Genomic DNA, 14239 nt, shown 5'->3' on the forward strand with positions numbered 1-14239 from the left:
TGTAATTAGATTTCTATTGGCACCAGACACTAATTTAATATAAGATACAGGCAGTTTGTATAAACTTTGCCATTCTCAAGCACTGGCAGGATCCCAGTTGTGCACCAAATGAGGAGTTTATGTCCAGGTCACATTTTAATTTGACCTTGTGCTGAATATTTTGGATCCTGCTATGATTTCTTTAAAGCTTTGTATTAGGAAGCCTTGCTCTGATAGCCTCTCTTGCCATCACAAAACAAACAGCATTTCTGTACCAGAATTTCAGTCAAGTGTTGATCTTTGACTCAAGATGCAGCCTTACCTGTTAGTGTGAGATTGGTGTAGGTGTTGGAGAATTGCTCCTTGAGGAGAACCAGGTGCATCTGAGCTGCCTTTTCTCTCTGTAGCTCTAACATGATGTCTGGGTGCTGGGCAATCTTGCAGCCTTTTTGCTTATCCAAGGCAATATCACTGCGAATGATGTCTATGGTAAGAAACAGTAAGAGAGACAAAAGTAGGTGACACGGACTCAGCTTCCAGCTGCATCAAAGAAGCCAAAGCCTACTGCTGGAACCAGCAGGACTATTAATTCCCACCAGCCCTTTCATGTTTGCACTTTCTTTCATCTCATTTTTTGCAATATCTCAGGCCTCTGTCAACTTTCAACAACAGTGCTCTTCACTCTCCATTCTTGCCTTTCTCCTAGTGTAAAGTTTTGCCTAGCTGTGGCCTGCACAACTTGTGATCTGCTTAGCCTGACACAACATACCAGCTATGCACTGAAGACTGTTAAATGTTTTGTTAGCAACCTACTTTTTGTGCTGTTGTTGAATGTACATCTTCCAAAGTGACAATTGCCATTATTTGCCAACAATACCCTTCTGGTATTTACATCAGTCAAAGAGGTCTGTGTCTATGCAAGAGAATAAATAGACATAACTTTACATGAAAAATGGAGGATTCAGAAAGCAATGGGAGAGTATTTTAACCTCTTTCTCCAAAAAGACCTTTTTCTCCAAAAAGACCAAAAAGCAGGTTATGACCTTTAAAGCCCTATATGGCCTGGGAACTGTCTACCTTTGGGACCACCTTTCCACACATGAGCCTCAGAGAGCACTATAATCAAACTCACAAAATCTCTTAATGATCCCCGAGCCAAAGGACGCTCAACTGTCCACCACCAGGGCAAGAGCCTTTTTGATGGCAGCCCCTACCCTCTGGAATGCTCTCCCTGGAAACATCAGGGCCCTGCGAGACTTGTTACAATTCCACAGGGCCTGCAAGACAGAACTGTTTAAACAGGCTTTTAACATCTAATGGAGGCGACCAATACTTCACCACCCCACAGCATTAATATCTTAACTCGACCCAAACAGAATGTAAGGTGCTCAATAATATTCAATAACATCATGGTAAACAGTGCTACTCAAGAATTAATAATAATAACGCCATCTAGAGATTAAAACTGTATACGTTTGAGATGTTTTAATTATTTATCGTGATTTTTATGTAACAATTTAATTTTATGTTGTTTTAATTGTTGTTAGCCGCCCTGAGCCCATCAGGGGAGGGTGGGATATAAATATAATAAATAAATAAAGACTTGGCAGGGAGGCTCTAGCATGAAATTAGAAACTGTTTGCAAACTCAGTTATATTTAGACTAAGACCAAGATGGGTAGCCATGTTAGTCTGTCTGCAGCAGTAGAAAGGAGTCCAGTCTTTAAGGTCCAGTAGCACCTTAAAGACTTATAAAAATTTGTGGAAAAGTATGAACTTTTGTGATTCACTGAAGGGTATCAGAAGAAGTGAGCAGTGATTCACAAAAGCTCATACCTACCACAAATTTTGTTAGTCTTTAAGGCACTAATGAGCTCTTACTCTTTTCTACTAATTTAGACTACGTTATTTTTCCTGCTGCATAAAGTAATTGCCCCTCTTTAAATGTTTGGCCATATGATCAGGATCAGAAGCTGCTGCTGGAAAAGAGCCATTGTGTTGCTATCCTGCACACACTTGGCTCTGCATAGAAATATTACAAGAATACTACTACCCTTTGCATTTCTCTCATTATTCAATTCTATGTCACATACTTCCCCCCTCTATATCATTTATGTATACACACCCTTCTGCCAACCAAGGGTTCAACTTGATGTTTCTAATGAGGTGGACTCTAGTCCATTAAATATATAATGCATTTGTTAAAGTCCCACAGAAAACAGCTGTTTTTCTTAAAAATTGATTAACATGGCTAATGCTAGTTAAGCAGAAACCTATTGATGTATATTAGGAAATTAATGAATGAATATCCAACCCAAACCTCATATCATTCAGAAGTACTAAAAGGGTTCCTCCTAATCCAACAGAAATTATTTCTAAGATTTACCAGCCACTGGAAGTTTTCCAATCTGATAGCTAATTTGCTACCTTGCTGTCTGGTTTTGATTTCCCATATAGAATGGGGAGTCACCATCAAGTGATATGTAGTTGTTGTGATGCTGTCCAGCTAAAAGAGCTCCTGCTGATCAGGATCATCCCAACTGATGCTTTGTCCTCTGCATTTCCACTTTCTGTTGGCAAATACATCACTTCAGTGGCTTGGGAAGGGCTTTCTGATTCTACATGGGACTTATGCCTGAGGTATTCTGTTATCTGCACCTACACATGTGCTAGGATCAGAGAAGCAGGGAAATGTTTCACTTGTAACCATTGTTAGACAGAGAAGACATGAAGCTACAATACTGAGAGCACTGGTCTGTTAATGTCTCATCAGTAGCAGCTCTTCGGGGTCTGAAGTGGAGCTCTTTTGCATCACCTTCTATATGAACCTTCAACCTTTTGCAAGCAAAGCAGATACTCTTCCACTGAGTCATTCAGCCTGTGATAGATGAAGGGAAACAGAGGCACAGAAGCCATGGCTAACCCCTCTCCTTGAAGAGGTATGCAGTGACAGCCTGACTGACTCCTTGACAGGAAGGAAGCCATTTCATTGCCTCCAGATGCCACATTTTTGCCTCTAGAATGAAAACACTTTCTCCTACTTGCCTGAAATTTGGGATGCAGGCTCCCACATTGGAGGAGATGAAATCCTCAAGAATTTTGGCCCAGTTGGGGAAGGGAAAGTTTAGGGTTATCAACTCAATTTTTGGAAATGCCTGGAGATTGGGGGCAGGGGGATGAAGCCTGAAGAGGGTAGGGTTTGGGGTGGGGAGGAACTTCCACAAAGGGCTGAGGCCTTCTGTAATTTATGCAAGTAGGTCTGTATTATTTCCCAGGGATGTTTACACCCTGAAGCTTGAGTGGCAGTTAGTCTGCTTTTGGAGTGAGTGGATCCCTTACCCATGGTGGAGTGAGTTTGGCCTTCCAGAATCAGGTAGGAAAAGAGTAGAAGCTAAAATAAGACTAAGTAGAGTTGCCAGCTCAGGATTAGGAAATAGCTGGAGATGTTGGTGGTGGAACCTGGGGAGAATGGAGTTTGGTGAGGGTAGCACCTCAGCATGCTACAATGTCACAGAGTTCAGCCTCCAAAACAGCCATTTTGCCCAGGGAAACTGGTCTCTGTTGTCTGGAGACCAACTATAATAGCAGTTGGAGGTTGGCAACTTCTGAGCAGCTTCTTCCTTGATGAGTTTTGCCCTGTATTATTTCTGCCTTAATTTCATAACTTTTATTCTATACTTGCCATAATATTTGTTTAATAAACTGCTTATTGTTCTTCATTCCTCAAATTCAGTCATACATCAGGGCATGCCCTGACTAAAGAAGGAGTTGTCTGAAGGCAGTGGTTGCCAGGAAATATCTGGGGACTCTGGGGGTGGAGCCAGGAGACTTTCCCATTCCCTAAATAAATAAATAAAAATACAGCAGTGCAGTTCCCCTGAATACAGTAGTCTTCATTATCTCATCCCCCTTTTTTTGCCTGCCCTGGCAGCTGCACTTCCACTAAATGAAAGTGAAATTTGTTGCACACACCCCCCCCCCCACAAGTCCCTTTGTCAGGCTTTGGAGGCATTTCCAAGCATGGCTTTTTAAAGGGGCACATGTGCACACACTCGCAAAGCTGTCAAAATAATCAGAGTTTGCAAGCCCACACTTCTGTGATCTCACTGGGGCAATTTACTCACAGGAGTTGCTGAATGTAACAATCTGCTGTATTTTAACCAACTTCAGACAGGAACAGGAAAGCAGAGCAGCCTAGGGGGGTGGAGTTTTCTTCCATCTTGTAATAGTGGTTCTAGCTAACTCATTCCTATCTATTTTACTATAGGAATGACTTCTGAAGCAAATGCAAAACAGTCTCTGCAAATGCAAAACAGACTCTGAAGCAAATGCAAAACAGACTGCTCTCTGCCTTTCTCATAGCCTCACGCACTCATAGCTCTGCCTGCTGCTGAGATTTAAAGGCGCACACACATTCCAAAACACAAACAGTTGCAAGCGTCTTCTAAGCATGTGGAGGCTTAAGGGAACGTGGTGGCTGTTGGGACAGTGCTTTTCCCTGCTGGCCAGTTGGCTGGTGGTGGGTAGGAGCCTGAAAAACTAGGGGATCCCCCACCAGAGCATATTCACCTTCCCTATTTGTTTCAGTATATACTTTCTTTTAAAAGAAAAGTAAGTTCTAGTTCAACAGTCATTTCAAGGGACAGAATTGGTGGTGGTGTAAGTGACCTGTAAGCTAGAAAAGTCTGAATTCAAATCTTAGTTGATTCATTCAGGCATTGTGTAGTGTTAGGTAAACAGCCATCTCTCTTGGCCTTATTCTCCCCTTGTCTCCTCAGCAGCATAGGAATAAAAACTACCCTGAGCCAAGAGGGAAGGCGGGATATAAATATTTGAATTAAGAAATAGTCTAGTGTACTTTGGAGAGCCAGTTTGGTGTAGTGGTTAAGTGCACAGGCTCCTATCTGGAAGAACCGGGTTTGATTCCCCACTCCTCCACTTGCAGCTGCTGGAATGGCCTTGGGTCAGCCATAGCTCTCATAGGAGTTGAACTACTCTGAGACTCTGATTCAGAAAGAAAGTTGGAGTATAAATCTTCAGTCTTCTTATAGGGTTGTTGAAAAAAATTACAAAACATATGAAGAGTTTTAAGCAATGGAAAAGCTGTATCACCGCCCGTTTGGCTTCCGGGGTTGGAACATGGTGAGCTGACCTGTCTCTCACAGAGGGGCAGTACGAGTTCTTTGTTTTGGACATAAAAAGCATTTTAATGCCTGCTGTCTACCTGTTTACAGTAAAGGAACTTGTCTAGGACATGCTTGTTATCTTGAAGGGAGAGACTCTGGCTGACGAGAGACCCCAGGGGGGGGGTCGGCTTTGAAGAACCCCCAATGAGAGATTGCATCCCATCGTCTACAAAGACTCTCTGGAGTCATTGAATTGACTTAAACTCATCAAGATTCCAGCCTTCTATAGACTATAATAACTTCTGAAGGAAAACTGGATGGTATGAGCAAGATTAGACGGCGTTAAGGTAAAAGATTCTTATCTATTACTCTGGGAGAAAATTAAGACTGTTTAAAGAAAAGTGCTAAGATCCAGAACTATTTGTCAAAGTAAGAAATTAAGGAGAAGTGGAAGGGGGTAAAGGTGGAATTTTTGAAGCTAAGAGAAAGCAGTAAAGTGCAGAAAAATACTTGCTTTTTGGAATTTTTGTGGCTTTGAAAAAAAAACCCAGCCATAACAAAGCTGCAGACTCTTGTGACGAAGCAGGAAGTGACGACTCCTTCAAGTATCGTGAGATTTACAATCATAGAGAATGGGACTTCATTGCCAGAGAGTCAAGGAGCAAGTGGCAAAAGAAAAGGAACCTCCAAACATCCGGGTATATTCCAGAACCAAGAACCATAGAGAATCATCGGAGGCCATTATAGAAAGGCCAAAGTTTTATTAAAAATAAACTGGATTTGGACTATAAAAACATTTAAAACCAACACAAATCATCCTCAAATGGTGAAACAGTTTGGACTATATATTTAGAAATAAAGACTAAGCCCTAGGGGGAAAAGGAAAACTTTTTAAAACAGAGGCTTGAAAACATCACGGCCGCCATTTGGGGGGATTTAAGAACTTTAAAAATTAATATCTGGAGCTAGGAGGCTCCTAGGACGGCGATTTTGGCCTTGCTGGAAAGGGCAGGCTCCAATCTATTGAATGCAACCATTGGATTGTGGATTGGTGAGACCAACTAAGATCCCATTATAAGCAATGGGCAGACAGTAATGTCTGATCAGAAGCTGGGATCTAGAGTTACACGTTTAAGAGCAGCCTCAGTGGGAGAAGGGAAAATGTCTAAACACGTCCATGAACAATTGGACGCTATGGAAACAAGATTATTAAAGGCAATGAAGGAATTAATAATGAGCAGTGAAAAGAAATTAACTAAAGAAATAATGAAAGAAATCAACTCTAGTGCTGAAAAGTAAAGAAAGAATTTAAGAAGGAGATTGAGAAACTTAAAAAAGAGCCTCAAGCAACAGCAAAAAAACCTGAAGGGATTAAAGTTAAAATAAAAGACCAAGATGTTACTATCAAGAAATTGCAGGATAAAGCAATATTGCAAGACTGTAAGTTGATGGAGAATATGATTCGTCTTAGGGAGGGACGTGGTAGTGAAATTTACTACAAGGGATGTGGTGGGAAGGATCGTAACCAAGCAGTTTAGTAGCCCAATAGTTGTGGAGGAAAGTAGAGTGAGAATCATGAAGGAATTGCCGAGAAAAGTCATCAGTGACAGAAAGCAGTTCAAGAAACTGACTGATAAGCTAAGAGAGAAGGGCATAAGATATAGATGGATTTTACCTGAAGGTCTCACCTTGAGTATAATAGACTGAGAAAAACAATAGCGGACACCCAAGGCATGAATGAATTTTTGGTGGACAATAAAGATTTCGAGGGTACAGAATAATTGTAAAAACCATTATGGATTACAAATTAATCTCTTGGAATGTAAATGGATTTAACTCACCTAAAAAAACAAAGTCAATTTTTCATTGGATTAAAAAGCAGAAATGTAATATAATTTGTCTACAAGAAGTATATATTAAGGAATTGGATTACAAATTTTTATGGAACAAAGCTTTGGGAGAAGAATTTTTCTCGCTAACAAAAGATAAAAAAGGAGCAGTTTTTTATATTAAAAAGGAACTGGAGCCAAAATTGGTTTTCAAAGACAATGAAGGTAGATATATTGCAGTGGAGGTGTTTATTAATGAGAAAAAGACATTGTTGCTGGGACTATATGCCCCTAATGGGGCAAAAGATGCTTTTTTCAAAGACATTTTGCAGCAACTTGAACAAATGACTTATGAGCATGTAATGTTAATGGGAGACTTTAATGGAACTATTAAGAACTCTTTGGACAGATCTGGAAATAAAAAGAATAAAGATGGCAAGTTGCCAAAGTCTTTTTTTGAATTAGTAAAGCAAGAAAGTTTGGAAGGTATTTGGAGAGAGTTCAATCCTAAGGTACGAGATTATACTTTTTTCTCAGCAAAGCATGACACTTTCTCGAGAATTGATATGATATGGTCTACGAAGGACCTGGGACTTATTACTAATAAAAGAGATTCTTCCGAAAATAGGTGCAGACCACAATCCATTACTGTGGTTAGCAAAAGGAGTGAAAAAGTGTAGAAGATGGAGACTAAATGAAGATTTGCTGCAAAAAGTTGAAGTAGTGAAATCTCTGGGGGGAAAAACTAAAGCTTTCTTCCAAATGAATGAAGCTCAAGATGTTAAAATTCAGAATGTATGGGACGCATACAAAGCTGTTATGAGAGGAATACTAATTTCACTGAATAATAAAGATAAAAGAGCTAAAGAAAAACAAATGAAGGACTTACAAATAGAAATAGGCGGAAAAGAAAATGACCTGAAAAAAAGACCAGGGAAGAAAAAAATATTGCGAGAGATTACAATTCTACAGAACCAACTGAGACACCTGTTGAATAAGGAAGTGGAGTGGAACTTAAAAAGGTTGCAGCAGAAGTCTTTTGAAGGCACTAACGAACCAGGGAAGTATCTGGCCTGGCAATTAAAGAAGAAAAGAGAGAAGAAATTTATAAATAAAATTATTTCAGATGGTAAAGAAATTTTAGATCAAGCCGGAATTAAAAGGGAATTCTACAAATTTTATGCCAAATTATTTAAAGGCCAACAAGTGAATAAAGAGAAAATTGAGGCCTATTTGCAAAGAATAAAAGTGAAACCTTTAAATGAAAGCATGGAAAAAATTTTGAATGATTCAATTGAGAAAATGGAAATTGAAGCAGCAATTTGTTCAATGAAACTAGATAAAGCTCCAGGTCCTGACGGTTTTTCAGCAAAATTTTATAAAGTTTTGACAGAAGTATTAGTACTCAAACTTCAAAAATTGATGAACTGAATCAGGCAAGAGGGGAGGGTACCAAATAAATGGAAAGAAGCTGTAATTTCACTTATACTGAAAGAGGAAAGAGATTCCACGAATGTTAAAAACTATAGACCGATTTCACTACTGAATAATGATTATAAAATATTTGCTAGAATTCTAGCAGAACGACTCAAACAGCATTTGAACATTTCTATTCAACAGGAACAAGCAGGATTACTCCCCAGAAGGCAAATAAGAGATAATATTAGAACAGTAATAGACATTGTAGAGTACTATAAAAAACACTCAGAAAAAGGGGTGGCTTTATTTTTTGCGGATGCAAAAAAAGCCTTTGATAATCTTAATTGGGATTTTATGTTTGCAGTGATGGAAAAAATGGAATTAGGAGCCAATTTTATAAGGATGATTAAAGCAATTTACCGGTATATAGAACAACAAGCCAAACTTTGTGTGAATTATGATTTGACAACAAATGATAATCAGCAAAGGTACAAGACAAGGCTGCCCTCTATCTTCTCTGTTGTTTTTAATGGCCCTAGAGGTCTTACTGACTCAAATTGATGAAGATAATGAGAAAGAGGGTCTGAAGTTGAAAGGTTTTTCCTACAAATATAGAGCATTTGCAGATGACGTGATGTTTATCAATGAAAATCCATTACAAGTAACACCTTTGTTGTTGAAAAAAATTAAAGAGTTTGGTTAGCTAGCAGGCTTCTATATTAATAATAAAAAATCTAAAATCCTTAGTAAAAATTTGTCATCATGTAAACAGAAGGAGTTACAAAATGCTACTGGTTGTGAAGTTGTGTCAAAGAAGATTTGAGTGCGGAGATTACGATGAGGAACATTGATCTATACAAGAACAATTATGAAAAGCTCTGGCATAAAATTGAAGGGGATATGCTAAAGTGGAATAAATTGAATTTATCCATGTTGGGGAGGATATCTGTAATTAAAATAAATGTTCTACCAAGAATTATGTTCTTCTTTCACACTATTCCAATAGTGAAACAATTCCATCTCTGGCAAAGAAAGATTTCAGAATTTATTTGGGCGGGTAAAAAACCAAGAATTAAGATGAAAATTCTGACAGATGCGAAAGAAAGAGGAGGCTTTCAAGTACCTGATTTATTACTATATCATGATGCAGTTTGTTTGGTTTGGATTAAGGACTGGATGACTTTGATTAACAAAAAGCTATTGGTATTAGAAGGCCATGGAAATGTTTTTGGTTGGCATGCGTACATGTACTATGGGAAGGAAAAGTTGGATGGTTTTTTTCACACCATTATATAAGGAGGACTTTGTTGAATACCTGGAAAAAATATAGTAAATATGGGGATGAGAGGAAACCGCTTTGGATAGTGCCAACTGAAGTCATAAAGCTGTCTCAAAGTTCACAGGAAGGGAAATGGGTTACCTATGAGCAACTGCTAAAATTTCATGGAGGCAAAATAGAAATGAAGTCGGTGGAAGAGCTAAAAGATAAATTTGATTGGTTTCAATTTTTACAAATTAAAAACTTGGTAGAGAAAGATATCAGGAGTACAGGTATAAGACGTGAAAAAACAGAAATGGAAAAAGTGCTGTTTGGTGAAAATGAAAAATTGATTTCAAGGATCTATAAGCTGTTACTGAAATGGTCTACAGAAGAGGAGGTGGTAAGACCTCAAATGATTAAGTGGGCAATAAATTTTAACAAAGAAATACAAATGGAGACATGGGAACACCTATGGAAGAACTCTATGAAAATATCAACGTGCTAGAACATAAAAGAGAACTGTTTTAAAATGCTGTATAGATGGTACATGACACCTAAAAAACTAGCAAAATGAACAATAACGTTTCGGATAGGTGTTGGAAGTGTAAAAAACAGCAAGGTTCTTTTTACCACATGTGGTGGACTTGTGAGAAGGCAAAACAATTTTGGTCTATGATTCAATGTCAAGAGAGCACCAGATGTTTTTCTAGTGGGATTACCAATAGAAAGCTTCCCGAAGCAAGATAGGACATTGTTGTGGTATTTGCCTTCAGCTGCAAGAACATTGTATGCGCAAATGTGGAAGCAAGACAAAATACCTGATAAGTGGAACTGGGTCTTAAAGGTTCTTAACTGGAGTTAAATGGACAAACTTACTAGAATCTTAAAAGAATAATTTGGAGAACTTTAAAGAAGATTGGAATAAATTTCAAAACTATGTGGAGATGCAATGGAAGGTGAAGAGACATTTAGTGGTTTTTGATAAAATTAACTGAACTCTAAAAGAGAAAAAGGACTGTGATTACTGAGTACTGTTTTAGTAGCGAAATATAAGTAGCTGAGTTTATATAGTAAATTTATGTGAGTTAAGATAAGATTAAGATTTGAATAATTTTAGTGATGATTTAAGGACTATGAAATATATGTTTAATGTTTAATAATAATTGAATTTTTAAAAGTGCAAAGAAGAATAGATTATGATTATCTGATTAAATCTGTAATATTGAGGATTAAGAAGTAAGTAATGAGTAAAAGAATAAGAATAGTAGTTATATTGGAGTTAAGATAAAGTTAAGTGAATAATAACTTTTAGTTAAGATTCTATATATGTGAATTTTTACTTTTAAAAGGTTTTTAGTTTGTTTTGTATACCGGCGGAGGTCACAATTTGGAGGGTGGGAGGGGTAAGAAATTGTGTAATGTATTGATGAACTATATTTAGATTTTGATAGTAGAATACTTTGCAATATATTGCAAAATAAAATTTTTGTTCACAAGAAAAGCTATATCACTTCCCCAATTCTGACTGACCAAGACATAGAACCTAAGATGTAGCTATGCTGATCAGCAAGGCTGGTTCTTAGTGGCTTCCATTAAATTCTGTGGATACAGTAAATAGACTTTCATCTGTGTTGTGCCTGAAAAGTGGCCAAAAATAACATTCACCCTACATCTGAGACAAGGAGCAAGGTTTCCTATTTGCATGGTTGATATTAGTTCCTACTGAGAAAAAAAGTGCCGTATTTACAAATGCATTGTAAAAAAGGTTAAAAACTATGCTCCAAGAGCAATGAGCCACACATAAATACACAATTTTACAGTTCCTCACAGCATATCATCTTCTGAATTCATTCTACTCTGCCAGTCATGATGATGACCATCTCATTAGTACGGTATATACAAACTAAATATTATTACCATAGGTGGTAGGGGGGTTGGTGCACTATATCATGGCTAATGCTTATTCCTATCCCTGTTACAAACCAATAGCCCTTTGGACTACCTTTTCATGTGCTGTAACTGACCTCTTTTCATTATCTTACAGTGCTGGTGGCAAAGTACAAAAATAAAGGCAGTGGAAGAAAAGAAACTGAGACAGAAGATTCAGCTGAAAGCAGCATCTGAATCTCAGCTTTGGTGTGTACAAGGATATACAGTACACAGCAAGTGACAGTGGTTTCATTGAAATCCTTTTGCCATCTCCTTTGCCTTTATCCCATCATTTTACTCTAGATAGTTCAAATAGGCACTGCCCAACTTATCTTCAAGAAAACTAGCCTCTTTAAGAACTTTCCAACTCTGGCATATTTTATATTTGCTTAGGAGGAAGTCCCACCAAGCCCAAGAAGTCTTACTCCCATATAGGTATGCACAGACTCACACAAAGAGGTTGGCCAAAACTTGCTGTAGATTGGGCTGAGATTGTCATTTGATCTGTAATTCTTGGCTTGGATACTGTGCACCTTTGGATCTTTATACACTTAAGGCATGCAGTGAGTTTTGTACAACCACCTCTGTGTGGTCATCATTCAGGAAACTCTTAAATGTAGTATGAAGGGAGCACACCCATGTGGCAGGTGAGTGAGCTGCGGCCAACTACAGGACACAAAATACAGAAGTGGAATTGGAAAAATGAAGAAACTATGTAATGGGCTCCTAAAGCAAAGAAACAAAAAGGCCTTCTGCAGGCAGCACATCCAGCCATCCCATACTATTTTAGCACTCTCTCCTCTGAAATGCATCAAAAATCTCTTAGAATCTTCACAGTGAGGCATTGACTAGTTTTCAGTCCCATTCCAATAACGACAGATGAGCATGTTCTTCACTTTCGTTCAGATGGGCTTAAATTATACCACAGAATTTTTCATCAGAGGACCCCTGAATGGAAGAACTAACATCAGTGGAGGTGTACATCCCACACTACATCCATTAGTCTCCTCTAAAGTTGACAGTAAAGGCAGAACAACATCCATCCAGGGAGACATGGCTCCAAGGAAACAGTTTCCCTCTGGAACAGGTTCATTGGTATGCTTGATAAGCAAACATTGCTCACCACAAAGACTAGGCAGAGGGTTTTGTTTAAACTTTTCACAGTAATACCAAATGATTCTTAAAAGAAACTTTAATTGTATTTTTAATCTGAACATTCCTACTTATGGAAATAAGTGAGGCAGAGCAACACTGGAAAGTGAGACACCCAGCTGGGATCAAACCCTCTGCCTCTTGGTCATCAGACAAGCAAGCAGTAAAATGGAAAGCTGTAAAACTCTGAAAATAGCTAGTTAAAAGGTCATAGCCATTAAAATGGCTTCCATGATTTCTCTCATCTGCTTGGCCAAGTTTTTAAAATGTCCAGTCACGGGGGTGTCTGAGCCTGGTGTAAAATCACAAAAGGTGAGTATTTTACCCCAAGGGGATTTATACTAACTGCTCTAATGAGGTTGTTAATTGGATGGATCTGGGAAGGTGGGTTTATTTGCTCTGGTAAATGTGTCTGTTTCTGAGCAGACAAAAAAGATCAGAAAGTTGTATAAATCATGCAAAACAGGAAGCTTTCTGAACAGAGCAAGTCAAATTTATCTTTCCCATAAAACTACAGTCTCTCTTCTATGCTCACCAGTAAAAACAGATTTTTTTAAAACAGGACATTTCTGTTTGAGTTCTTAATTCTTTATGAATTTCTGAGCTCAGCCACTTCTGAAATGCTAATAGGACAGCTCTGCACTAAAAATAACTCCAAGATAAGAAAACAAAACCATTAGAGGTTGCCTAGTATAACATCAGGCGTTGTCACTAGCTAAGCAAAAAAATGGCACTTGTCCATTTTTTACCTTAGCAGTATCTAAGGTTTAAGTTTAAAGTCTTCCTTTTGTAGGGTTGCCAAGCCCAATTCAAGAAATTTGAGGGTGGAGCCAAGAGACATTGAGGGTGGAGCCAGGAGCAAGGTTGTGACAAGCATAATTGAACTCCAAAGGGAGTGCTGGCCATCACATTTAAAGGGACTGCACGCCTTTTAAATGCCTTCCCTGTATTGGAAAGAAGGGTCACCTTCTTTGAGGGCTCATAGAATTGGACCCCTGGTCCAATCCTTTTGAAACTTGGAGGGTGCTTTGGAGAGATGCACAGGATGCTATGCTGCAAATTTGGTGCCTCTACCTCAAAAGAAAGGCCCCCCTCAGAGCCCCAGATACCAGTGGATCAATTTTTCATTATACCCTATGGGAATCGGTCTCCATAGTGCCCAGCAGACATTTCCCTCCCCCCCCCCCTCCGGTTTCTAATGATCCCGAAGCTGTGGGGAGGGCCTCTAAACCGGGGGATCCCCTGCCCCCACCTGGGGATTGGCAACCCTATATATTTTGTTACAGGCTATTTATTGACACTTTCTGCAACTTCAGAAGATACAACTGGTCCATGAACGTAAGAACTATCTAGCAAAAGCTAAAGAAGCCAGCAAGATCTAGCACCTACGGTTACTCATCCCATGATTGGTTAGAAAGCTCCTATCATCCCCCACTGCATCTAATGTGACTGAGGCAGGCAATGGCAAACCACCTCTGTTTGTCTCTTTCCTTGAAAACTCTGCATAGTTGCCATAAGTCAGCTGTAAACTGATGGTACTTTCCA

At 38.8% G+C, this 14239-nt stretch overlaps 1 protein-coding gene across 1 annotated transcript in view; it reads right to left on the reverse strand.

Annotated features, from left to right (window-relative positions):
• The window catches only part of HPSE2 (heparanase 2 (inactive)), a 234123-nt gene that overhangs the window by 201449 nt on the left and 18435 nt on the right, over positions 1 to 14239 (reverse strand). Inside the window, exon 3 of the mRNA XM_060241861.1 lies at positions 302 to 463. Within this exon, the coding sequence (XP_060097844.1) occupies positions 302 to 463 (162 nt within the window). The remainder of the gene's footprint in view (positions 1 to 301; positions 464 to 14239) is intronic.

Source organism: Heteronotia binoei, chromosome 6 (genome assembly GCF_032191835.1).
Source record: "Heteronotia binoei isolate CCM8104 ecotype False Entrance Well chromosome 6, APGP_CSIRO_Hbin_v1, whole genome shotgun sequence".
Classification (NCBI taxonomy): Eukaryota; Metazoa; Chordata; class Lepidosauria; order Squamata; family Gekkonidae; genus Heteronotia; species Heteronotia binoei.